Source organism: Eptesicus fuscus, chromosome 16 (assembly GCF_027574615.1).
Source record: "Eptesicus fuscus isolate TK198812 chromosome 16, DD_ASM_mEF_20220401, whole genome shotgun sequence".
NCBI classification, from domain to species: domain Eukaryota; kingdom Metazoa; phylum Chordata; class Mammalia; order Chiroptera; family Vespertilionidae; genus Eptesicus; species Eptesicus fuscus.
This window is the reverse complement of record NC_072488.1, coordinates 26352759-26378731: the sequence shown is the minus strand read 5'-3', so window position 1 is coordinate 26378731 and position 25973 is coordinate 26352759. Positions and strand designations below refer to the sequence as shown.

Here is a 25973-nt window from a genome sequence, read left to right as displayed (position 1 = left end):
AGTCCAGGAGAAAAATGCCTCCAAAAATTGTAAGTGATGAAAACAAACACTGCTTCATAATTATAAGTTTAGCCTACATTTCTTAACTTTTGTATAGTATTTGGAAAATATAATAAAAAATACTTGAAAAACACTTTAATCTAATACTTTATGCCAAAACTAAACTAGAAACAGACTTGCTAAATAAATTTGAACAGGCTTCATCAAACATCTGAAACATTCTAAAACAGATCAAATAGTTTCTTATAGTCTTTTTCTTTGTTGATTATCCTTTACTATATGCTATAGCCTTCTCCTTCTACCTATGAAAATGTTAAGGTGGCACTTAACTTGTACAGACTTGTAGAGCAGTTCCAGAGGACCACCAAACCAACAGCTAGAAACACAAACCTTTAACTATTTGTCGTATGTCACTAAAAATTGGAAAGTGGAGTTATCTATGACACATTTCACATTTGTAAAAAGATGAGATCTTTTATTTTACCATCCAAAATTCCCCATGAATCATTCTGTCATCACTATGAATTCCTTGAAAATAATCAAAACCTATTTTCAATATGGAAACTAAATTAGAAACTATTTTTCAGTGGTTTGGATTCAAAAAGAAATTATGTTAACTAGTATTTTAGCAAGCAGAGAGGAACAAAGTATCTACTAAAAGATAATTCCTCATGTGGAGAAAATTTTCATACAGGAGTTTAAGGAAATTAGGTAGATCAAGAAAAAAATACTTTGGACCTCTTTTGTATATTAAGTATGACAATGAATTTCCCCAAAATATTTAATTACTAGGGTGGATTTCTTGGTCCTTTACATTTTATCTGCAGACAAAAACAATTCTCACCATGTTAAGAGAGAGGTAAAATTGATTATCTTAAAACAATGCATTTTCTTTAAAGAAATATTCTAATTTATTAATTGAAATTAAAAGTTTAGAAATTCTGAGCATGAGCATGAATACTTTAAAAACTAATAGTTACAGTAAAAAAATTAAAAACAAATTTTCTAAAGAAAAAAACAAAACATACATACTTCTGAGGAACCTTATATCTTAAAAAACTCAAAATGTCTAAAAACTGGCCATTGCTTATCCCCTAATACCTTCTCTGAGACAGGTAGGCTGCTGGGCTCCTCTATATTTCTTGGCTGCTTCACAGAATCACATCCCAACATCCTATTTTTAAGAAAATGAAGCTGACCATCAGATGAGTGCTGGTGCTGAGCCCCCTGAGGGCCTGTGGCCATGGGCCCACCATGCAGATTTTGAGTCCCACTGGCTGAAACACTGTGCAAAGGCTCCACACTGGCATCTCTTTGAGAGACCAGTGGAGGAACTCCAACACCAGGAAGACTGACATACTGAGAGCTTGCTGGCTGACTCGACAAAGCTTCAGACATGATTTTATGCTCATTTCCAGGAAGTACAAGTATATCACCGGTGGCATTTTCTAAATGCTTCCTATCCACTGTCCCATAATGAAGAATTGTGGGTTGCTGGAGCACAGTTTCCATTTTCTGTGATTTTTCAATAGATGCTTGAAGAGAACATGGATTCAATTGTGGAACACTGGTCTGTATTATTGAAGGCTGCCCAAGCTGCTGAAATACTTGCTGAATTGGATGCTGAAGAATGCTTGCTCTTCCAGAAGTCTGTGTCACCGTAATTGGTACATTGACTTTATAAAGGTAACCTTAAAAAGGAGATATCAAAACTATAAGAACAATAGAATCCTAATTTCCTTCAAAATACAACATGTACAACAGGCTGGGAAGAAATATATCAATATGTTAACAGTGGTTATCTCTAGGAGCTTTTCTTTTTTTGTATTTTCTAGAATAAATATGTATTGCTCATTTTTAAAAATTAAATATGTCTTGCTTAACTCTAGCCTTTCCCACTATTGCTTATATGGCACATTTTGAAATACTTATAGACCACCAATATTTACTCCATAAACCTCTCCCATTGTTTGATAAATTACAGTGTTACCAACCCAAATTTGGGATTTTAACAAACATAATCATGGAGAATATGTTTCATATATTTAAGATATAGATGCCATATAACAATTATAAGAGAAGGCTACCCAAAAAAAGAGTTTATTAATTTCAAAAGTTATCAAATTTCTCCTCTTTCCTTTAAAATAAAACTAAAAAGACGAAATTTGTTTTTTGAGCATTGTGTTAGGTATTTTGCTTAAACTTTACAACAACCCAAAGAATAGTTATAATTCTCTTTCAAGTTAAGAATTATTTGAACATTTTGGATATTCTATTATGCCATACAATCTCCAATAAGAAGGAGACAAAGGTTGCTCAATATAATCTTTAGTTTTTCATGATTAGACCTAACAGAGACACAGATATGTTTTTTTCTTATTTTAATCCTCACCTGAGAATATGTTTATTTATTTTAGAGAGAGAAGGGAGGGAGAGGGGGGAGGGAGGGGGGGGGAGGGAAGGAGGGGGAGGGGGAGAAACATCAGTCAGTTGCCTCCAGGCCTGATCTGGGATCAAACCCACAACCTATATATATATGCCCTGACAGGGAATTGAACCTGCAACCTTTTTGGTGTACAGGATGATACTCCAACCAACTGAGCCATCCAGCTGGGGCCAGATATATTATTTTGTATTCATCAAAATTTAGATAACTGACTTGAATTAGGGAAAACATATATAAAGTATCTTATACAATGTTGGGAAAGAGAATTGAGAATGAAATACAGGACAGGCCTAGTACAGTGTCTTTCATAGTAGATTGCCTCCATAACAATAATAACCATCATTAATCATTACACTTAAAGCAAGTTTTATTAAAATTTCTTATAATTTCTGGTATGAAGTTTAATCATCAATATTACCATCCAGAAATCAATACAAATGCTAAAAATAAAACATTTTAGACTATACTCTTACCAGATGCAGTCTGTAGCGTCACACCTGCTGGTACATGAATAGGATAACCAGGAAAAGCAAAGTTTACACTGGAGTTTGTGGTGCTCTAGATATGAGAAATTTATATTAGAAAGTTACAAAAGAGCTTTACTTGTATCTTTTTTTCCTGATCTCATAGATGGTCAAAAAATCTGATTCAGGACAACAGTTTGACTACACTTAACATTACATCTCAGCTCTTTTTTAAAAAACAGCTTTTTATATTTAATTCAAATAATCTCATTATAAATAAAAAGAATTCTGTTCCATGGCTATTAGCAATAAATCCATTAAGTTTTAACAGTATGAGCACTGATATAAAACTTGCCCACTACATAGCCTTATCTGGGCCACTGACCTTCAATGTCAAGTATAAGGACCATAGTTGTTTATAGTCCTCTAGTCTATAAGTTGATCACTAATGGTATTTTAAAGTAGATGATACAATAGTGTATAATTTTTGTTTTGAAATAAACTTTATGGTTTAACATTTTTTAATACTAAATCAAAAGATAAACATTTTTGCCTATCAGACCTGCAATAATTTAAAAGACCTATTAGTAACACTCAATGTTAGAAAGGATGCAATAATAAACAAACAAACAAAAGATAAATAAATTCTCTCAGACCACTGCTTGTATGAGTGTATATAATTCTTTTGGAGAACAATTTTTGCAATATATACCAAAATTGCAATTTTCCAATATATACTGTGCATGATCTTTGACCTAGAAATTCTATCTCCAGGAATTTATCCTGATTACCTGATTATCACACAAATACACAAAGATATATCTACAGGTATAACAATGGGATGTTATGTTAAAACAAAACTAAACATAATTTAAATGTCCATCAACAAGACTAGTTAATTAAACTGCGATGTACCCACTAAGACTAATCAATATTTAACTGGCATTGAAAAAAAATACCTCTATATTACTAAATTTAAAAAAGGAAATTACAGAAATGATACAGAGAATGATCCTACTTTTACCCTGAAAATTAATATAACTTTCATGAAAGAAGTCTAGATGGGTATATACCAATCAATTAAAACAGTTATCTTTGGGGTATAACACTGCATGGTTATTTCACTTTTTACTTTATAAATTTGCTTTTATTTTTAAGAATATTTTTTTTAATCAGGAGAAAAGTTATGTCCATTAATTTCAAAGGCAGAGACATTTATTAGTCTCCTATCAAAAGCAACACCATTCTTCTTAAATATCCTGGAAGCAGTATAGTTAGTTTGTTTTTTATGAGGAAATGGAAATAAATAGCCCACTAAACCATTTACCCTAGAAAAGCAGCTGAGGGACTGAAAGAAAATGAAAATAGTTACTAGATTACATACCCATCAGTACCATGGAAAAAAGGTAAAAGACAAAGCATGCTATTTTTCCCCACCGAAAACTACTCAATTTTCTATACATGTTTAATTTTATTTTCTTCTTCAAATCATATGTGTAGGGAATCTATACTTTATCTTCTACTATACAAAAGCAAAAAAATGACCAAAATGCTCCACTTAAATCAAGGGACTAACTATGATGTGGCTCAACTCTGAGGAGAAAAAAATCAGAAAAAGTACCGTATCAAAATTATCTATTTACAATCCACCAAGTATATAACATTATACAGCAGTGGTTCTCAACCTTTCTAATGCCACGATCCTTTAATACAGTTCCTCATGTTGTGGTGACCCCTAACCATAAAATTATTTTCGTCACTACTTCATAACTGTAATTTTGCTACTGTTAATGAATTGTAATGTAAATATCTGTGTTTTCCGATGGTCTTAGGCTCTATAGCAGGAACCCACAGGTTGAGAACCGCTAGCAGGGTCGCCTAAGACCATCAGAAAACACAGATATTTACATTAGCAAAATTACAGTTATGAAGTAGCAACGAAAATAATTTTATGGTTGGGGGTCACCACAACATGAGGAACTGTATTAAAAGATCGTGGCATTAGTAAGGTTGAGAACCACTGTTGTACAGTGTATTAAAAGTCCATACAATGTAACTTCAGAAATATTATAATCTTGAAGGTGTAGTCTTGGTAGATGCTAATAACTTCTCTGGAAGATAGAAAAAATTGATAAGAAAATGTCAATTCTGGAACTCCTGAGTTTTCACAACATCTTTGTTATAGAAATTTTTCCTGTCTCCCCATCCTTTACCACATCCTTTCCTAGTCACGTGGAGAATTAGGAATTACATCTATGCCCAGTCTTCTGCTACCATTCACTAAATGTGGGGCATATCTTTTAAAATATATCTTAAATAAGCTACATACCAGTTCTGCTGTGGTAAGACCGGGAAGAGTTCTACCAGCAGGAATAACTAATGAAGCTGCATAGAAAACGAAATAATTATACAATTCATTAGAATTTAACAAATGAATAAAATTCCTAAGTATAGCTTATTTTTTAAAACTGGTTTCCATTACTAACGTGTTTGACCATGGTGAATTCTAAACTTCCTGACCCCAAAAGAGGTAAAAGTATTTAACTATATTTTTCCCAACAACTTTAAGGATTTTACAACTAACCTACTTTAAATACCAAAAGAAATTTTTCATTTTAATAGAGTATACTGTATTATAGAAAGCCACAATAAATACCTAGATTATCTTTAGTAAGTCAATGTAGCACTAAATCTCCATTACAACATTTCACAGGGGAGAAAAGGTAATATTTGTTAAAGTGCATTATCTCCAAAGATTATACTATTTAGCAAAAATATATAACCCAACACCAATTACCCTAAATTCTATAGGTTCAAAAGAGCTTTCAATTCATTCATTTTATAAAAAAATATTTACAGTACTTTAGCCAAGTAAGACAAGCACAGCTACATAGGTGTAGAAATAAATGAATACCATGTCTCCTGAAATCTTTGCATAAAACAGGTATGACTGCTTAAAAAATATATAAGAATAAATTCTTGGGGAAATACCAACTCAACCTGTATTAAAGCTGCAATCTCATATCTTTATTTTCTACCAATTTTCTATGCTAACTATCCCTTTATTATTTATAATATATCTAAAAGGTTGGCCAAATGGCTGTAAATGTAATCATTTTAAAAATCAGTCTAAAAAACAAATAGTAATTCCAGTAGAAGGATCTCAGTTGATCAATGTAACCTTAAACCTTACCTCAAGGTTCATTTTACCTCCATGAATATGACTGTTAAGACTATCATTTTGCCTTTCCTTTAACAAAAATCAGAATGTTCATGTAGCACAAAGGTATTAAATGTATATGGCCTTTCTCACATACTACATTAAGGAAAATTGTCCCAAGATCTATTTCTGACACTAAAATATACAACAAAAAGCTCAGAAGAGCAAATATCTTTTAAACCATTCTTCCCACATTAAGACAACAGAAGTGAGGCTACATAGATTGATGGTTAATGAAGCACAAAATTATTTTTATCCTCTGTTCATCTATGACTTCACTTATTAACAGGCATTCTTTTTAAAAGGCTAAATTAGGAAGAATTGTGGTGGCAGGAAAACAATGGTATTAGTCCTAATTAGCTGAAGTGAGCAAAGCTTAAGCTGGTACAGCTTAAGCCATAGCCTGAGAGGAAACAAAAATCTGTTAACACATTGTCTGAAGCAATTAAATGAATTTCTTAAGGAAAAATAGCAACAATGCTCCTCTTTTAAAGACCTTGCAATAAATCCTAAAGGGTAATTCTCTATAGTTATATAAATCAAACAGAGCTGTAAGAGTTTTAAGAGTTTCTTTATAGCCATCAGAATAAAAGTATAAACAAACAGAATTTTATAGTAAAGTTTCATGAAGCTCCTACTTAAGTATGATACTAAATTCACAAGTTACATGCACCATTTATGTATGTTTATAAATTATATATATGTATATATATGTTATGTATAAATTTATGTTCCTGCAACACACTTTTCAAAATATTCAAGATCGTTTTGATAACCAATTCAGTTTTAACTGAATACATGTTTTTAGTTAAACAAAGTGTCAGAATTTTGGTCTTCATGTATATATTTTAAAATATTAAATTTCACCAAAGAATGTGCTTTTAGAAAGAATTCAATCCACAAATATAATTTAAGAAATTTTGTAAAAAGACAATATGGCATAACAATATTCACATTTATTAGTGTATTTTTCTTTGTACACCAAAAAGTCTTTGCTACATTAAGACAATTAATAATTTTACAATTCCTAGTCCTGCTTTGAATCATTCCAAATCTTAATAACCAAGTCACGTGATCAAGAGATGCAAAGACTAGTCAATTTCCTCTTTGTGACTACTCATTAACATATAGATGTCTCCCTCCATATGTTAACCAAACTGAATATTCTAACTAAAATTATCTCAAGAACCAACAGCATTGCTAAAATTTTCACCAGATCTAAGTTCAAGAACTACTGGACATAAGAGTTTATACTTGAACTTTAAGAGTTTTAATACTTAAAAATGAAAGCCACCACAAACCTCTCTCTGTTCCTGTTCTTCTTTTACTTCCTCCCACAATGACTAATAGCTTCATGAAAAAGATCATGTAATATGAAGACCAAATAGCAGAAACTGATATAAATTGCCCTAGAAATAGATTAGGTGACTATATGTCCCAATTTGCCCAGAACAGTCCTAGTTTACACCTGCTATTCTGAGGTTACTAACAGAATCCCATTTCTCTCTAAAAATCAATAAAAATATATCCTTGGGTGAGAATTAAAAAATGAAAAAACTGACAGGACCTATGCTTATTCAGATTTAGGTATTTGGCAGACATTTTTTTGAAAATGAACTAAGTACGCCCACTACTTCAAGGAAAGCAAACTGATAATATTTGTTTGGTAATAATAAAATTCACATTTTCAAGCAAAATATCTAAATTTAGAAACTTTATATCCACCACAGTGGGCTTGATAGCTTTCTAATACTTTTCTAATAGGATATGTGGTGATATTAATGCACATGATTTTTTTTAAATCTTATTTAATAAATGATGTGTCAACTGCACAACTCAGTGACCCAATATTTTCCAAATAACCAAATATGTTACAAAATTACACATAGATTAAAGAGTCATTCCAAGTGCAAGATCTACCAGCGAACTTTAACATTACAAAAAGTCCATTTAATGGTTTCAGATTCCACCTTGCACTACCTCTCAGAAACTACCACTTGTTGATTTTTAGTGTAATATTAAATTATCTGAAAATACTATTAAAATACTCCTTCTTTTCCAATTATCTATCAGTGGGAGGCTAGATTTTCTTCATATACTTTAGCTAAAACCACATAGCACAACAGATTGAACTAAAAATAGATATGAGAATCCAGCTGTCTTTTATTAACCAGACAACAAAATTTGCAGAAAAGTAATACAATGCCCCTCTTCTCATTAAATATTTTTGTTCTGAAAAAACAGTTTTAACGAATATATTTTAACTCATTTTAAAAAATATGTTTTTATGTTAACATAGTCATTTTTAAATTAATAAACCAATAATTTTTAAATTTCTCAGCTTTAATTTCTAATATGGTAAGTAGATACTTAAAACCCACATAAAAGAAAGCTCTTCGAGTCCTGGCCAGGTGACTCAGTTCGTTGGAGCAGCATCCCATACACCAAAAAGGTTGCATGTTCAACTCCTGTTCAGGGCACATACCAAGGTTGTAGGTTCGATCCCTGGTAGGATCGATGTTTGTCTCTCACATCCATGTTTCTCTTTCTCTCTTTCTCTCTCTCTCTCTCTCTCTCTCTCTCTCTCTCTCTCTCATCAATAAACATATCCTTGAGTAAAGACTTTTTTAAAAAGAGCTCTTTGAGGGCCTCAATTTTTAACAGTATAAAGGAATCCTGAGACACCCAAAAAAAGTTGACAACTGAAGATAAAAGAATTTCTTAAATAAATGGACAATACAGTCAGAAACTATAATAGGACAAACAAGTTTAAAGGGTGGGACAAAGGCAAAGATTTATTGTATTGCAGAATTAATCTGAACTTGTTATCAAGAGATAAAAAGGTTGTAGAAATTAGTTTGTTATTTTAACCAAGCTTTTAAAAGTATACACTAGAAAGATATAATTAAGAAGTACACAAATTTTATAAGGCTATTTTCTTTAAGGATCTTATTTTTAGGGTACCTAAAAATGAAGAAGAGGAAAAAGGCCCAAAATGCATTTTTAAAGGATATATATATATATATATATATATATATAAATTTCCTCTTAAACTACTTGATTATAAATGATGTAGAAGAAATGAGAAAAACTGTCTTATTTAAATGTAATTGTTTCTATTATTCTAACTTCTAAGACAGAGAATAATAAAAGTGCTGAGTGAAAGCCAACTAAATAAATCAGTTTCAAGACTACTTTGTGGTTTAAATCACTGTGAATATTACCATCTTGTGGCAAAATCAAGTATTGCAATATTGAAGGACAAAGAACCTGAGAAGTGTTAACTATGCTTTTGATAAAAGACAGTCAAGTATTTTACTCCTTTCACACTTGCCATCCTCCAAGCCACTCCTAAGTAAAAATCTCTGAAGTTCTTTAATAAAGAAAAAATTCAAAAAGATGTTATTTAAATAGAAAAATAAAGGGATGTCTTAATAAAATAGGAAAGTTAAAAACAATATCAAAAATCCAACACTGATGGAAAATGTTTCGATGTGTCAACTTAGTAATTAAAATTGCCATGGCGAATTCTTATAGAGCAGAGTTATACTTTAATATAGCATTAGATAAAATTTGTGTTTGGTAATTTACTATCTATTGTTAACTTACTTCATTTTTTTAATAAATTATAATTGCTGCCACACTTAAATTCTCTCATTTTGTAAAAGAGGTATTAGCCTCCTTACTATTTTTCTCTTCACCTTGGCCCATGTGATTTACATGTGAATGTTCCCCAGTGTGCAATGAACAATCTAGTTATTACTAAAAATCTAATCCAAAATCACCTCTTACAAACATTAATCTACTGAATTTCAGCTAAACTCAATAAAACCTATTTTTGTGTGTAGCTGCATCTGTGTGTTTGTATAAACATATACAGGTATAATTGTGTGTATGTGTACATGTTTACACACATATATGTCTACACATAGACACACACAGACACACACACACACACAAAATGGAGCGTTAATAAAAATATGGAGATTATTCAGGCTACATCACTGTTTTGGATATATATACAAAGATGGCTAGAAACACACACACACATTACGGAAGCATAAAATATTGTAAGAATCAGAGAAGAAAAGAAAGAATAAAGGCTAGAAAGATATAACATTATAGTTTTCTCTCTCATTAGATAGTCTTTTCCAGTTTGATATACATAATATGGACACATATTTCTCTTAAAAGCAGAGGTCTAGTTTTAATAAGTCAAAGAATAAAGATTAGATGCATAGGGTCAATTTCTAGCCATCACTATATATAGAGTGAGGTAGCCTGAATAACCTTCATATTCTTGTTAATTCTCCATTTTGCTTTCAATACATTAACAGATGTATAATACAGAAACCAAGATGCATAATATATACAGAAACCAAGATGTATAATACATACAGAAACCAAGAGAAAGAATGCACAAGTATGCTAGCACCCATCTTTCCCTCTGCTTTTTCAGCAAAGGTGTCTGGATTATTCCTTGACTAGAACTTACCAAATTCTTTGAAATAACCAAAGCATACTCCCAATAGTCACAAATTATATAACTGGTTCCTCTCAAGTAAGACTTTGTCACCTTTGTGGACTTTTAATATTTTAAAATATTAGTTGAACAATCTGATTATTTGTCAATAGTTATATGGGGTAACTGTGATCGCTTAATGGTAATGATTTTGAGGTCTGAGCCCTCTCACCTTAAGAACGTTACCCTGTCTAATTCAAAACCACCACCAAATGAGAATTTGGTCTGAAGATCCAAATGGTACTAATTTACTAACTGTATCCAACCTGTTGGTGATTGCAATGTTTGGTGCAAGCTGTGTGGCAACTGAAGGGTGAACAGAGGTGAACGGACGCTATTTCTGAAGAAGTCTTCTGTTGCTTTAGACTGCAAAATCTTTGTTTCCCAGAGCTGCAGATAAAAAAATATTTGCTTTTAAACAAATAAAATAAAACATTATAATGCTTATTTATTTTTTTACTTTTTAAAAATTAAAATGTCAGCTGATGGCACAATGGTAAGTATTAAACTATAATTAAGGGATTAAAACTATAATTATCAGTTTTATAAGCTGAAAAACAAGACAGAGAAACTTGTATTGACAAACCTGCTTTAAGTCTTTTAAGACATGTTCCTCTATACCTTCTTCAGCAAATAGATCCCGTACTCCTTCAATCACATCTTCAATTACAGATCTGTAGAGTTTAGGCTACACAAATGCAATTGTTAAAGTCTTAAATTCTCAAGTTTGAATGTATTCCAAAAAGACATGCAGTGTACACTTCCTAATCTTAGAGTTTAAACACAAACCACCATGTGAATTTTAATTAAGTGCATCTACCTCCAGTATGTATAGTCTTAGCTTGCCATAAATTGTGTTACATTCAGACCTATAGCCTCAGCCTATATCTACAAGGCTGAGTTAGAAGACTACAATAAAATATGAGAGAACTAGAGGCCTGGTGCACAGATTCATGCACCAGTGGGGTCCCTCGGCCTGGCTTGCGGAGATCAGTGGACCTCTGCGCCACTACAGCTCGGCCTTACCCACCAGCTCATGGGGCTCCAGCCCACTGTACGCGTCAATCCCGCACGGCACAAAGTAGTGCGTGAAGCAGCAAGCAGCCGGGGAGGAGCCTGAGCCCGGGCTGGGCACCATGCCACTCCCACTCATCCTGGCCTGCTGCACCTGCCACCACCTCCGCTCAGGTGCACAGCGGCAGTGTCCACAGGAGAGGCTCACACCACTGCAGCTGCACTCGCCAGCCATGAGTCCAGGATCTGGCACCCGTCTGTCAGCTGAGCAGCGTGAGAGGACACTGACCACTGGGGGGCACTGAGTATCTGCCCCCTGGTGGTCAGTGCGCATCATAGCTACCGGCCCATTGTCCGGTTGCTTAGGCTTTTATACCTATACATATAAAAACCTAAGTGACCATTACAACCAGATGACCAGATGACTGGCCAGTAGCTATGAGGGGGCAGAGGCTCAACGCAGGAGCTGCCCCCCCCCTGGTGGTCGGTGCACTCCCACAGCCAACCTTCCACGGCTGGTCAATCTCCCATGGTCCCTCCCCCCGGCCAACTGGCCTCAATCGGGGCCAGCCGGCCAACCTTCCACAGTCGGCCCAGATGGAGACTGGGTGAGAGAGCCCCAATCAGCCCCAATCACCGGCCAGGCTGAGGGACCCCACCCGTGCACTAATTCATGCACCGAGCCTCTAGTCCTATATAATAAAAGGCTAATATGCAAATAGACCGAACAGAGGAATGACCAGTCGCTATGATGCGCACTGACCACGAGGGGTAGACACTCAACGCAGGAACTGCCCCCTGGTGGTCAGTGCACCACTCAGCCAGAAGCCGGGCTCACAGCTGGGGAGCGCAGTGCTCCCACCTCCAGGGCAGCGCTATGGATGTCCAACTGACGGCTTAGGCCCGCTCCCCATAGTTGGACATCCCCCAAGGGCTCCCAGACTGCGAGAGGGAGCAGGCCGGGCTGAGGGGACCCTCCCCTGCCCCGCCTCGCCCCCCCCCCCCCCCGCCGAGTGCATGAATTTTGTGCGCTGGGCCTCTAGTATACAGGTAATCTCATCAAGATGTATGGTTACTGTTATGTTACCTGGCTTTTGTGTCAGTATTTAATCCCCCTACTCCTTTTTAAAACGGAAATTAATTTAAGACAGGTGGAAATGAACCTGTCTTTAATTTACCTTTTTCTCCAAGATGCCAAAGGAGCTTTTTATAGAATTCACTATATTTTTCCATAAGTGCAAGTAAACTCCTAATAAGCCATTAAGATTGGAACAAGCACTTACAATAGAGTAAACAAAGCCTGACCCACTTCCAAAATACACATACACCAAAAAAATATTCTGAACCATTGTCAAGTAAAAATATAACTGCACCAAAACAGATTGCCTAACAGAAACGAAGAAATGAAAGAACCTTACCCTTCCACAATCTGCATATTGCAGAGACTAAGCAACACCCTAAAATACTTCCTTAAAAAAAACACATGCCATAACGATAATATTAAAAAACATTTCTATCCAGATTAAACACTGGTCATTATCAATAGAAAAATAGCCCCATGAAACAAACTTGGTCCTACAAATCTATGTAAATTGTGCTCTACTCTCACCCCAATGTAAAATGGCAATACTAAGTATAACAGCAAGACTGACCTAGTGAAAGTCCCACTAATAAGAAATGGCAAAACAGGAATTTAGTTGAGTTGTTTGAAATTGCTTAATCAAGCCAAAATGGAAATTGTGGCATTCTAGCATTGCTATTTCATACTATCCAGGAAATACTCCCACTCATGCCAAGAGTAGCCAGGTTTTAAAGTAATGCTTCTAAAGATCCAGGCTAAACCTATGAATAGGCCAATCAGTTACCTTTAAATAATGTTATTCACAAGCATATCCATTAAGATTAAGTGCCCTAGATTAAATGCTTCTCCTTAAACAGTTTACCCTGATAAAGGCATACTTCAATGTTGGTCCCAGCTAGGGTGAGCACATTTAAAGCTGAAGGAAAAAACTCCTAGGGCTAAAAACATCTTTAAAATCTGCTCTCAGAATGTAACAGCAGCCATCAAAAATAACCCATTAGAACACAGTTTTTCAAAAGCAAAGTGGGCATTAAACACACTTTCTTTCTTTCTTTTCTAGGACTACAGTTAGATTTTATATCCTTTTCCTATCTGTTACCTTTACTAAAACTTTGTATACTCCAGGAAATCTACCTTAATCTCTTCTCTATTTAAAACACACACGCAGGCACACACTCTTTCTCTCCTTGGAGTACATCATCAGATAAAATGACATACATGGTAAGCTTATATTAGGACATTAAGTATTTTACATTACTTAAAACTCATTAACATCAGAAAATGGATACACATTAAAATAATATTTCTCTAAAAACTGACTCTTTCGTGCTGCACATGTATACATGGAACTCATCAAATAACAGATCTGGACAAGCACATTGCCTTTCACCAAATGTGAAGTCTGTTGAGATGCACTGAAAATGAAAGTGAGCCCTTGCTTTATTATTTTCCCCTTTAATTCGGGTTTTTAAGATTGACAGAGGGTCTCACGAGTGCCACTTCACCTGTCAGTTCTCATCCTGAGGCTTAGGAACCCCTAAAGGAGATCCGATTGTACAGTTAAGCAGTAAGAACCTAAAAGTTAGGGGAAGGAAGGTGAGGGAGAACTTTGAAAACACACGGTGGGTAACATGAAATATACTGCCTGTGATTTTGTGTAAATAATATAGCTTAGAATCAACTATAACCGAACTTCAGAATTACAACCGGAGTGCCGCTGAACTCGGGAAATGCCTAAACACAGGAAACTGGGAGGGTTAAGGTCAGTTCCATATCTCACCGCCTCCTAAAGGTCTCATTCTAGACACCCTCAGTTTGGGGAGCAGGACAGAGGAGACACTTGCTCTTCCGGTGGGAGCCAGGCCCCACTTCCGGCAGGGCTACTGGCCCTCAGCCCATCCTCCCACATGGAGAACAGCGGGAGCCCCTGAGGGTGAGGGTTTCTTAACGTCTAAAGGCCAGGAGGGAAAAGGGGGTGCAGTGCTCGACCGCCATAAACCCAGGACCTGGCCCCCTCTGCACCGGGCGTGCAGGCCCAGAGGCCAGGCTGGGCCTCCTTACCACGGAGTTGACACAGGCCATGACGGCGGCTGCAACGCCTCGCCGCCAGCGCCTGCGCAGCACGCTGTGTGCTTTGAACGTCGTCCTCCCCGCGCTTTGAACGTCCTCGGGTGCACGTCGCCTGCGTGGCTACGTAAGGACGTGCAGGCGTCGAGGCGGGGAGGAGAGAAAGATTCACAGACGGAGCCGCGTTTTCTGGAGGGGCGGTGCCGAGGCGGGAAGAGGGTGGCCTGTGTGGGCAAGGAGCCAACTAAACCAGGATGGTTAAATCCGGTCTGATCAGATTTGGGACCGTTCACATGACCTCTGAAGAACCTTTATTTTCTCAATCTGTGTGTGTGTGTGTGTGGGGGGGGGGGGGGGGGGGGGGAGGAAAATAAAAGGCTGAGAATAAAGCTGTATGTCAGTTCACCTTCAGCTTTAAGGGCAGTTGGACCAGGAGGGAGGGGAGGCTAGCGGTACCTGTTCTCTCCTACCAAATTTCATTCCTCCCTCTCCGCCCACTCGCAGCTGAACTCCAATAAAAATATAACAAGAACCAGGCTCTTCCAGATTGGTTCTCCAAGTATCGGACAGCGGCATCAGCAGTATCTGGGAAGCTGTTAAAATGCAAATTAGTGAGTACCAACCCCAGAGCCACAGAATCAAACTCTCAGGATGGGGCCTGGGCTTCTGTAACTTCCACATGCTCTCCGGGTGATGCTGGTGAGCACTTAATGAGACTCTGTCCCAAGACAAAGCTGCTCGGCTCGGCTGCACGTTGAAATCACCTGGAGAACTTAATAAAGGTTTGGCACTTGAGGGGCACCCCAGAGAATCTGATTTGATCATGCAGCTAAGGTGGAGCACCACTGCTGAAGGAAGTCGGCACCCCAATACCACCCAAGGCCCATTCCTCCTCAGGCAGACATCACCATCTCTTGTTCTACAATAATTCCCTTCCTCCCCTGAAGGGTAGAGCATCTAGGGCATGCCTTGCCTAGGGCAGAGGATAGATGTAAAAATAAATAACCTGCAGGATTAGAAAAGGGAAGGAGTCATCTATTGCCACTACTCTGCCTGTTAAACAGCCTTTCTAGCTTGCAGATCGGCCCTTAGCCTAGTCAGATGGCTTATTTAATGATTAAAAATTCTATTAGGTTTAAAATTGGCTGTTTATTTATTTAGTTGTGCATGTGAGTTCAGTAGAGCTATTTATGCCCTACCACTCTTTATTTGCTTCTCCTGGGTCGGGTATCTTATGGTTTGTGAGTTTCAAGCAGCTGATTTATATGAAGCCCTTCAGAAGACTTTCCTAAATTGAAAACTATCTGAAATTTATTTTACAAGAACCCAAGAATAATATATAGTAATTTTTAATGATTGTATCTCTACCTGGCAATTTACTACCAGAAGTATTCAAAGTGACTTATTTTTCACCCAAAATATAAAGCTAAAAGCAGTCATTGATCCCTACTGATATTATAAAATCCAATTAAATTATTCAAGCTGGGAAATAAGAAAGCTGAAAGGTCTCTTGTTTTCCATCTTTTCATACCCAGGTTTTAAAACTCTATTCCTAAATGCATAGGATTGGTAATCACCTAGCTTTTTGTGAGAGCATACTATTTTATATTACTTCATTATATATTTTACCCTCCTAGGGCTATACTGTAGAGTAGACCATACATACTATTTTTGTTGTTAATGCTCACCCGAGAATACTTTTTCCTTGATTTTTTTTTTTTTATAGAGAAAGTAGGAAGGGGAAAGGGAGGGAGAGAGAGAGAGAAAGATTGATGTGAGAAAAGCACATCGATTGGTTGCCTCCCACATGCACCCCCAAGAAGGCCAGGGATTGAACCTGCAACCCAGGTACTTGTCTTTGACTGGAAATCAAGCCCAAGACCCCTCAGTGCTCGGGCCAACTCTCTAACCACTGAGCACAACAGCCAGGGCAGATCATACATACTTTTGAAATTAAATTTGACCTTGATACCCATAAAAAGTGTGACTAAGAGTTGAACTGTTATTGCTGAGTATATTTAATAGAGTATACTACTTAGTAGAGTTACATTGAGGTTATATAACTTTGGTAGAGCTGTGTCAGCAACTTTCCATTTGTCCCTTGGTATGTGTCTGTATGATGGTTAGTAGACTCAGATGTAATTTTTTTCTCAAGAACATACAATGGCTTTTAGAAGATATATACTTTAACCCACATTCTAGGTGAATCCAAATTACAAATCTGCTCTGGACCTATGGTAGCCAGTTTCCAGGATGCTCCCCGGTGAGCCTCACCTCTTGGTATTTACAACCTCGTGTTGTGCCCTCCCACATTGTACCATGGTTTTGCTGGGTGACCAATACAATAAAGTAGAAGTGATGGTGTATCACTTCCAAGATTAGGTTATAAATGACTGTGGCTTTCTTCCTTAGGATTCCTTCAGATCACACACTTTGGGAAAAGAAATCTGTCGTGTTATGAGGACACTCAGATAGCCTATGGAGAGGCCCATATGGCAAGGAACTGAGATTCCAGCCCGTGGCCAGCAAGGATCAGAAGCCGGTAGACAGTCACATGAATAACCTTGGACATTGCTCCATCCCCAGTTGGGCTGTCAGATTACTGCAGTTCTAACTGACAGCTTGACTGCCTCCCTTTGAGGGACCTGGAACTAGAACCACCCTCTGGGTTCTCCCAGGTTCTCAATTCCCAGAAACTGTGTGAGATCATAAACATTTATCATTTTAAGCAATTAAGTTTAGGGGCCCTTTAGCCCATTCTCTGATTGGACTGTGACTAGTGAAAGCTTGCTTTTCCCTCATTGTAATCCCAGCATTTAAAGACCTTCATCAATCACAAGAACATTTGAAAAGTATGTAAAGGATTCGTTCGTTATAGACTATAATTTTATAGCCTTGACCCCAGGTTATCATCAAACAAGCAAACTGTTATAGTCGTGTAATGGTCACATTTCTTTTGTCAATAATTCAAACTCAGAGAGAAAGTGTGTTCATACACAAAACACCTTTGATGCTAAAATTGAAATTTCAAGATCCCAAAGCCTCAGTGAGGCAATTTCACAGTGTCTATTTTTTATGTTAGTAAATAGAGAATAAAAAAGGAATGCTGAGCTTCGGTCCTTCTTTGTGTAGTCAGTTCTTTGGAATTACACGTGTGGCAAAGCATAAAGCTCTTCCCCAACTGCCCCTCACAGTTCAGAGCATCAGGTTTTCATTTTCTCCTGCTTTGTTTAAAGACTACAATATATATTTAAGATATCATTTATAAGCAATACCAGTTTTGTAACAGTTAAGCAACTTTTTAATAATCAGATTAATTTCCTTGCATTCTGTATGTTCTCATTACTTTTGCCTGGAGGTTTCAGTGATACTATTACAAAAGTAAAGAAACAATTTCACTTTGCTTATTGTGAGAAAAGGCCATATGTATGAAGTCCTTTAAGAATGCTTTTTTAAATGTATTTTAGAGGCAGCCAATTATTTTTAACATATTAGATTTTACAAATACAGGGTATTTCAGTAACTGTATAGACTCTAAATAGCATATTTATCACCAATGAAAAATACAAGTTAGTCCATGATAATATGGCTTAAGGCAGCAAATATTCATAATTAGTTTCTGAGCATTTTGCAACCCATGCACTAAACCCAGCAGTATTGTGTTTCTCTGCTTCTGTTTCATCCTTCACATCTTCCAGGAAATGAAAATCCAGATAATCTCTGCTTCACCTTGTAACTGTGAAATAGTTACAATGTTGGTAGTTCTGATTTATTTATACTCTGCACTTTTGTAACATTTTCCACTTTCTAATACAACTTCAAAATCAATTTATATTATTTGAACATCAGATACTATTCCACCATGGTGTATCCCTTCCCCCTCCAACCCCAATAGAATTTCAATTAAAATGACTGTGTGACACAATGCTATGGCCAACTAGTGACCTTATCACTCAGTGGAACACTGTTAATGACCACATTACTGCCTATTTTAAAATGTTCAATAGTAAAGAGATGTATACATTGTGTACATATGAAAATTAGTGATTATAATTAACTCACAGAGTACAGAGGGTGACTTCAAACACAATTTTCCCCATGGTTACTTTTTCAATATTCTCATCAGGGTCTTGATAAGGATTCAGTAATTTCCTAGCTAACAACTTATTCCATTTTCATTTCTTTAATCACAATGTGTATAATCCTATGTGAGCATGAAATATCAGCAAGAATAATATCCATTGTCTCCAGTTAACTTTCCAATCTAAATTTCTACTTAGAGAAGATGGGGGTAAAGACCAATAAACTGAACTTAAGGCTATGACCTGGAGAGAACCAACTCACTGTGTTCTCAGAATAATTGTACTTTACTTTTTTTCCTAACTTGTCTCATTTTATAAGAGGTAAATGGAAGCATCCTGCATATTCTACATCTTAGGTTATCTTAGGTGCTTCAAATATCAAGAGAGGCAGGGACAACATGGAACAGACACTTCTTCCTAGTCCTTCCACTAAGTATAGCTAAAAACTCTAGATATTACATAAAAAAACAATCCTAAGAAGGCTCTGAAAGGTGAAGAGAAGAGCATAGAGCAATTAGGAACCGCACAACTGAAAGAATGATATAGCAGTTAATCCCTTGGTTTTCTTTCTGCTTTGTGTATACTGGACAGGGTGCTCGTAAAGCTGGCAACCCAGAAACATCAATGGTCACAGACAAAAAAAGAACAAAAACCTTTTCCTCTAGCCAAAGGACCAGGAGAGGGGCAGCAGGACTGAAAACTTTAAGACTAACAACTGTTCTACTCCAGTCAAATACCACAGGAAGAACTGGCCCCACCCCAGCCCTATAGGGAGTTTAGATTTCACTCTGCCCAGCTGCAATGAGGTGCAGGCATCCCCACAATGTCACTGGAGATGCAATGCCTAGACTTGTACTCCACCGAGCTATACTGGGGCATCCACACCACCTCTGGGGCGGTGTTAGAGAAACCAAGACTTTCATTCCTGCCCAGTGATAGTGATTCCTCCCCCTCAGAGTCAGTGCAGGCCATGTGAGAAGGAGTAACAATATACCTCAGGGTGATGTCAGTGGACCCTGATGGGGGATCTGAACTTCCACCCGACCCAACAGTAATGAGGGGCTCCTCCCTCCCCGAGGGTGTCAACAGACACTGAGCCAGAAACATGGCCCTTCACCTCCACCTGGCAATAGCCAGATGGCACTCCCACCCGCCTGGTGTCAGAGAAGACCCTCTAAAATGGAAGATTTAAATAAGATACAGAGTATCATAACAAACAAACTGTCCAGGATGCTATTGAAAATCATTTGTCATACCTAAAACCAGGAAAATCTCTACTTGAATGAGAAAAAAGTCAGTCGACACCAACACAAAGATGACTAGATGTTGAAGTATCTGACAAGGATTTCAAAGCAGTCTCATAAAACTGGTTTGATGAGCCCTGGCCAGTTTGGCTCAGTCGATAGAGCATCAGCCCTTGGACTGAAGGGTCCCAGGTTTGATTCCAATCAAGGGCACGTACCTCGGTTGCAGGCTCGATCCCTGGCCCTGGTGGGGGATTGTGTAGGAGGCAACCGATTTCTCACATTGATGTTTCTCTCTCACTGTCTCTCCCTTTCCCTTCCACTCTCTCTCTAACAATCTATGGAAAATATCTTCAGGTGAGAATTAACAACTACAATAAAAATTTTTAAAAAACCCGCTTTGATGAGCAATTAAGAAAACAATTTAACAAGCACTTTAAACAAATAAAATAATAGAAAGTCTCACCAAAGAAATAGAAGATATAAAGAAGAACCAAATGGAAATTATATACTGAAAAAATTAAAAATTCAATGAACTTGTTATGAATTGAACTATGACCCCCCCCCCCAAAAAAAAAGTATGTTAAAGTCCTAATTCCTAGTAAAGTGTGACCTTATTTGGAAATAGGATCTTGCAGGTATAATTAGTTAAGATGAGGTCATACTGAAGTAGAGTGGGTCCCTAATCCAATAGAACTGATGTCTTTATAAAAAAAGAACAAAGATACACAGAAAGACAGCCATGTGACAACAGAGGCAGTGATTGAAGGAATGAATCTATAAACCAAGGAATACCAAAGTTTGCCAGCAAACATCTGAAACTAGAAGAGGTGAGGAAGAAATTCTCTGCCAAAGATTTCAGAGGGAGTATGGTTATGTCAACACCTTGATTTCAAACTTCTAGCCAAACTTCAACCTATGGTAATACATTTATGTTATTTTAAGTTACCCAGTTTATGGTATTTTACTATGGTAGTCCTAGGACACATACAGGGCTCAATGGCAAAACAGATGGGAAAGGAAAGAATCAATGAACTTGAAGATCGAACAATAGAAGTAACCCAATTTGAACAACAGAGGGGGGGAAATAGACAATTCAACTGTAAGTGGATTTCTCATCAGGAACCATGGAGGCCAGAAGGAAGGGGCCGGATAGAAAAGAACTGTCAGCTCAGAATCCCATACTCAGTAAAAATATCCTTCAGCAGGGAGAAAAGAGGGGTGAGGATCAAAACATTCTCAGATGAAACAAAACTAAGATTATTTATCACTAGCAAAAACACTCTAAAAGAGTGACTAAGGAAGTTTTTGAAATAGAAAATAATAAAAGAAGGAATATCAGGAAGAAGTAAAGAAGAATGAAAAGTAAATATATGAATAAGTATCATAGACTTTCCTTCTCTTGAGTTTTCTACTGTGTCTGACAGTTGAAGCAAAACGTATTACATTGCCTCATGTGGTGCTCAAATCTATTATCAGTGGGGGAGGATAAAGTAAGGTAAGGTTTCTTCAATTCACTGGTACTAGTAAAAATATTGACTGTGGTAAGTTATGTATGTATAATGTAATACCTAGAGCAACCATGAAAAAAGCTACACAAAGAAATACACTCAAAAATACTATAGATACATCAAAATGGAGTTCTAAAAAATTTTCAAGTAACCAACAGGAAGGCAGGAAAAAGAAAAGAGAGACAGAACAGAGGGAACACACAGAAAACAAAAAGACAAACCCCCTGGCAATGGGCAAGGAAACACCTGATTGGTGGTGTTGCTCTTATATCAATCAGGGGCAAAGCAGATGTACAGTCCTTAGTTCATCCTAGCTTGATGCCTGTGTCAGTGGCCAGAGCTGTTTCATGCCTGAGGCACATAAATAAATAAATAAATAAATAAATAAATAAATTAAATAAATATATATATAAAAGACAGGCACAAACCAGTGTTGGCAAGGATGTGAAGAAAGTGTAAAGTGGTACAACTTCTTTGGAAAACAGTTTGGCAGTTTCTTGAAAATTTAAATATAAATTTTCCATATGACCCACCAATCCCACTCATACCCAAGAGAAATGAAAACGCATGTCCAGCCCAGCCAGCATGACTCAGTGGTTGAACATCAACCTATGAACCAGTAGGTCACAGTTCAATTCCCGGTCAGGGTACATGCCTGGGTTGTGGGCTTGATCCCCAGTGTGGGACATGAAGGAGGCAGCCGATCAATGATTCGCTCTCATCATTGATGTTTCTATCCCTCTCTCACTCTCCCTTCTCTCTGAAATCAATAATATATATATATATATATATATATATATATATATATATATATACATATATACATATATATGTATATATATATATGTGTGTGTGTATACATGTATATATATATATATATATATATATATATATATAGAGAGAGAGAGAGAGAGAGAGAGAGAGAGAGAGAGAGCGCGCCATGGTTTTAACATCCAAAACGACCAAAGGCTTGACTGAATGCCAGGGTGCACACGCAGCAGGAGAGCAGGCTGAACTGCTGACCTCTTGGAAAGAGAGGCGGGGCTGATCAGCAGTGGCAGTGGCTGCTGGCGAGGGCCGGAGACAAAAGCAGGGTGATCAAAACCTGCTTCTCTCTCTGGGCATTGCCAGCAGCCAAGCCTCTCTTTCTCTCCCAGAGGTCAGCAGTTCAGCCCACTAGCCATCAGCCTGGGGCGGCTGCTGATCAGCCCCACCTCTACGATCAGGCCTGGAGATAGCCCTGGAGATGCTGACTGGCATAGAAACCGACCAATCAGAACCAAATCTGGGTGAACTGTGAAGAACCAATGGCTGCCTAGGAGGCGGAGCTTTTGACGCTGACTGGGATAGAAACCGACCAATCAGAACCTACTCTGGGTGAACTGTGAAAGAAGAACCTAAGGTGGGGGCTGAGGAGGGGTTTTAAGGGCAACAGCTGTTTGGTGTAAGGTGTAAGAAAGTGATTCAATTTTTTAATGACCAGTTTGGCAGTATAGTGCATATGGCTGGCTATCAGTCCAGATATAGGGATTATGTGTTTTTGTCTGCCAAGAGCATCTCCTCCTTCTAAAAAAGGCTTCGCCCTATCCTATATAATCTATCTATACTAATAAAAGGGTAATGTGCTAATCAGACCAGGTCTACCGGCCATCTTCCAGATGTCCGACTTCCTTCCAGACAAAGCCATGGTGGTGGGGGCCGAGGCAGAGGCAGTTAGGGGCAATCAGGCTGGCAGGGGAGGGCAGTTAGGGGCGATCAGGCAGGCAGGAAGAGGCAGTTAAAGGCGATCAGGCCAGCAGGCAGAGGGGTTAGGGGCAATCAGGCATGCAGGCAGGCGAGTGGTTAGGAGCCAGTCGTCCTGGATTGCAAGAGGGATGTCCGACTGCCGATCGGGCCTAAACCAGCAGTTGGACATTCCCCAAGGGGTCCCAGATTGGAGAGGGTGCAGGCTGGGCTGAGGAACCGCCCTCCGTGCACGAATTTCATGCACCAGACCTTTAGTATATTTAGAAAAAGAAAACATGTTCACACAAATATTCATACATGGATGTTCATAGCAGCGCAGTTGATTATAATAAAAACATAGGGAAAACCCAAATGTCCATCATCTGATGAATGGGTAAATAAAATGTGATATCGCTGTATAGTGGCATGAAATATTATTGACAATAAAAAGGAATAAAATTCTGATATATGCATGAACCTGGATGAACAAGTGGAGGAATCTCAAAATCATTACACTTAGTGAAAGAAGCCAGAGACAAAGGGCCTACATTGTGAATTCTATTTATATGAAATATCTAGAAAAGGTAAATATATAGAGACAGACATTAGATTAGTGGTTGCCTGGGACTGGGATGAAAACAAGGAGTGACTGAAAATGGGCTTGAGGGATCTTCTGGGGGGTATGGAAATGCTCTAAAACTGATTGTGGTGATGGCTGTACAATTGTGTGAATATAATAAAAACCATTGAATTGTACACATAAAACAGGTGGATTTATTATATATAAGTTAGTCCTCAACAAAGCTGTTAAAAGGTGTCAGGAGAGGCTCTCTTCTTTAGTGTAGACATAATTTTTTTAAATTGTGGTAAAATACACACAACATGAAATTTGCTATCTTACCCATTTTAAAGTACAGTTCAGTGGCAGTAAGTACATTCATATTGTAATGCACCCACCACCACCATCATCCATCTCCACACCTCTTTTCACCTTGCAAAACTGAAGTTATATGCCTATTAAACAATAACTCCCCATTTTTATTTGGGGTTATACTCTATCCTTACATGGACAACTCAAGGAAATGAAGCACCTTCTCCAGCTATAGAATGGGTCCAAAACACTTTTAACAAAAGGTGCTCTCATTTCACAACCAGAAATAACACTTACTGTATCAGATGTTAAGGTATTCAATGAAAAAACACGATCTCTGGTACATAGTAGGTGTTAAAAGGCTAAAAGTGCTTTATCTTTTCTTTAGCAGCTTTTACAAACAAGATTAAATCAAATTTAAAACAAACATTTTAATCTTTTCAACCCTTTGAAGATATATATGTGTGTGTGTTTATTAAGGAAAAGTCTATTTGTAATTATAAGTGTGATAGATTTTAAATTTCTCAAGGACTGAGGTTATGTATTATTCATCCTTATATGCCCCCTGTGTGCCTAGCACAGTCCCTCCATTATAGAAAGCATTCATTAAATCTTATTGATTTGAAGTTATTGTTAAAATGATATAAAGTGAAATTTCTAGCCCATTTGTGGGAAAATAATTAGGGACAAAGATGCAACTATCCTTAGGAGAAGTAGTACATTGATCCAAATTCATCCTATCATTTATTCATTCATTCAATATTTTTTATTCAACATACAGGTTATAAGCTCTCGCTAAGGGGTCAGCACCATAGCACTGGCATTGATACTACCATCACCTACCACCACCTCTGGATTTGGGCCTCTTACCAGAAAATAAGAAATCAGTGGGCAGAGCACTCCAATCAGAATTCCAGCTGGGGAGGAGGAAAAGATAAATACACAAGCAATTACAATATAATGGGATTAGTACTAAAATCTCTTAGGAAAAACACCACCTGAATGGGGAGAGCCTGGGAAGCCTCTCTGTGGTGAGATCCCTAAACTAGGATGTGTGGGATGAATAAGGGACAGAGGAAGGGGGCCAGGATGAGGGGGCCAGGGAGAGGGCACTGTACAAGCCAGAGCTTGGGGCATGAGAGAGAACATGGTGGGTTTGAGGAAATGAGAGCAGTTCGGTTTGGCCAAAAGACAGAGAACCAACCAGGCAAATGTGGCAAAGCTGAGACAGGCTGGTGATCCGTGCCAGGTCACTGACTGCAGCATGGAGCGTGGGTTGGAGGACGGCCATGCTGAAAGCAGAGAAGCAGTTAGAAGTCTGTGGGGTCAGGAAGAATGAGCAGCGCTGTTTGAAAAGCATGCAGCCGAAGTAATGTCTACAGGGAAGGACAGCAAGATCTTCGTTACTGATGTATATCTTTTCTGGGCACTCAATCCAATAAGGCAAACAGGAAGAGAGGGGAAGACCCCAAGGGACTTGAGGAGGTTTAGGGGACGGGGTAGAGCAGCCAAGGATGGAGAGAAAGGCAATAAAAAGAGGGGGACAAGCATCATCCTGTTCACAATTTTACCCAAGGCCACTTCTGGTCCCAGTGTGAGTTTAATATAGAATCTGTCCTTTTCCACAATGAGTACTTAGCGAAGCCTTTGAAAAGTGTTTCAGAATATCTCAAAATTATCCACTGGAGAGGCAGGCTCTTGGCATTTAACAATGCCACTGTTCACA

At 37.7% G+C, this 25973-nt stretch overlaps 1 protein-coding gene and 1 pseudogene across 1 annotated transcript in view; one reads left to right on the top strand and one right to left on the bottom strand.

Annotated features, from left to right (window-relative positions):
- The window catches only part of GTF2A1L (general transcription factor IIA subunit 1 like), a 36889-nt gene extending 22011 nt beyond the window's left edge, over positions 1-14878 (bottom strand). Inside the window, exons 1-6 of the mRNA XM_008162149.3 lie at positions 14809-14878; positions 11239-11340; positions 10919-11042; positions 5240-5295; positions 2920-3004; positions 1102-1691 (exon numbers count right to left, since the gene is read on the bottom strand). Of these exons, the coding sequence (XP_008160371.2) occupies positions 1102-1691; positions 2920-3004; positions 5240-5295; positions 10919-11042; positions 11239-11340; positions 14809-14829 (978 nt within the window). The 5' untranslated portion in view covers positions 14830-14878. The remainder of the gene's footprint in view (positions 1-1101; positions 1692-2919; positions 3005-5239; positions 5296-10918; positions 11043-11238; positions 11341-14808) is intronic.
- A 6992-nt stretch (positions 14879-21870) lies between these two features.
- Positions 21871-22015, top strand: LOC114230345 (small nucleolar RNA SNORA48; annotated as a pseudogene).
- The last annotated feature ends 3958 nt before the right edge of the window (positions 22016-25973 follow it).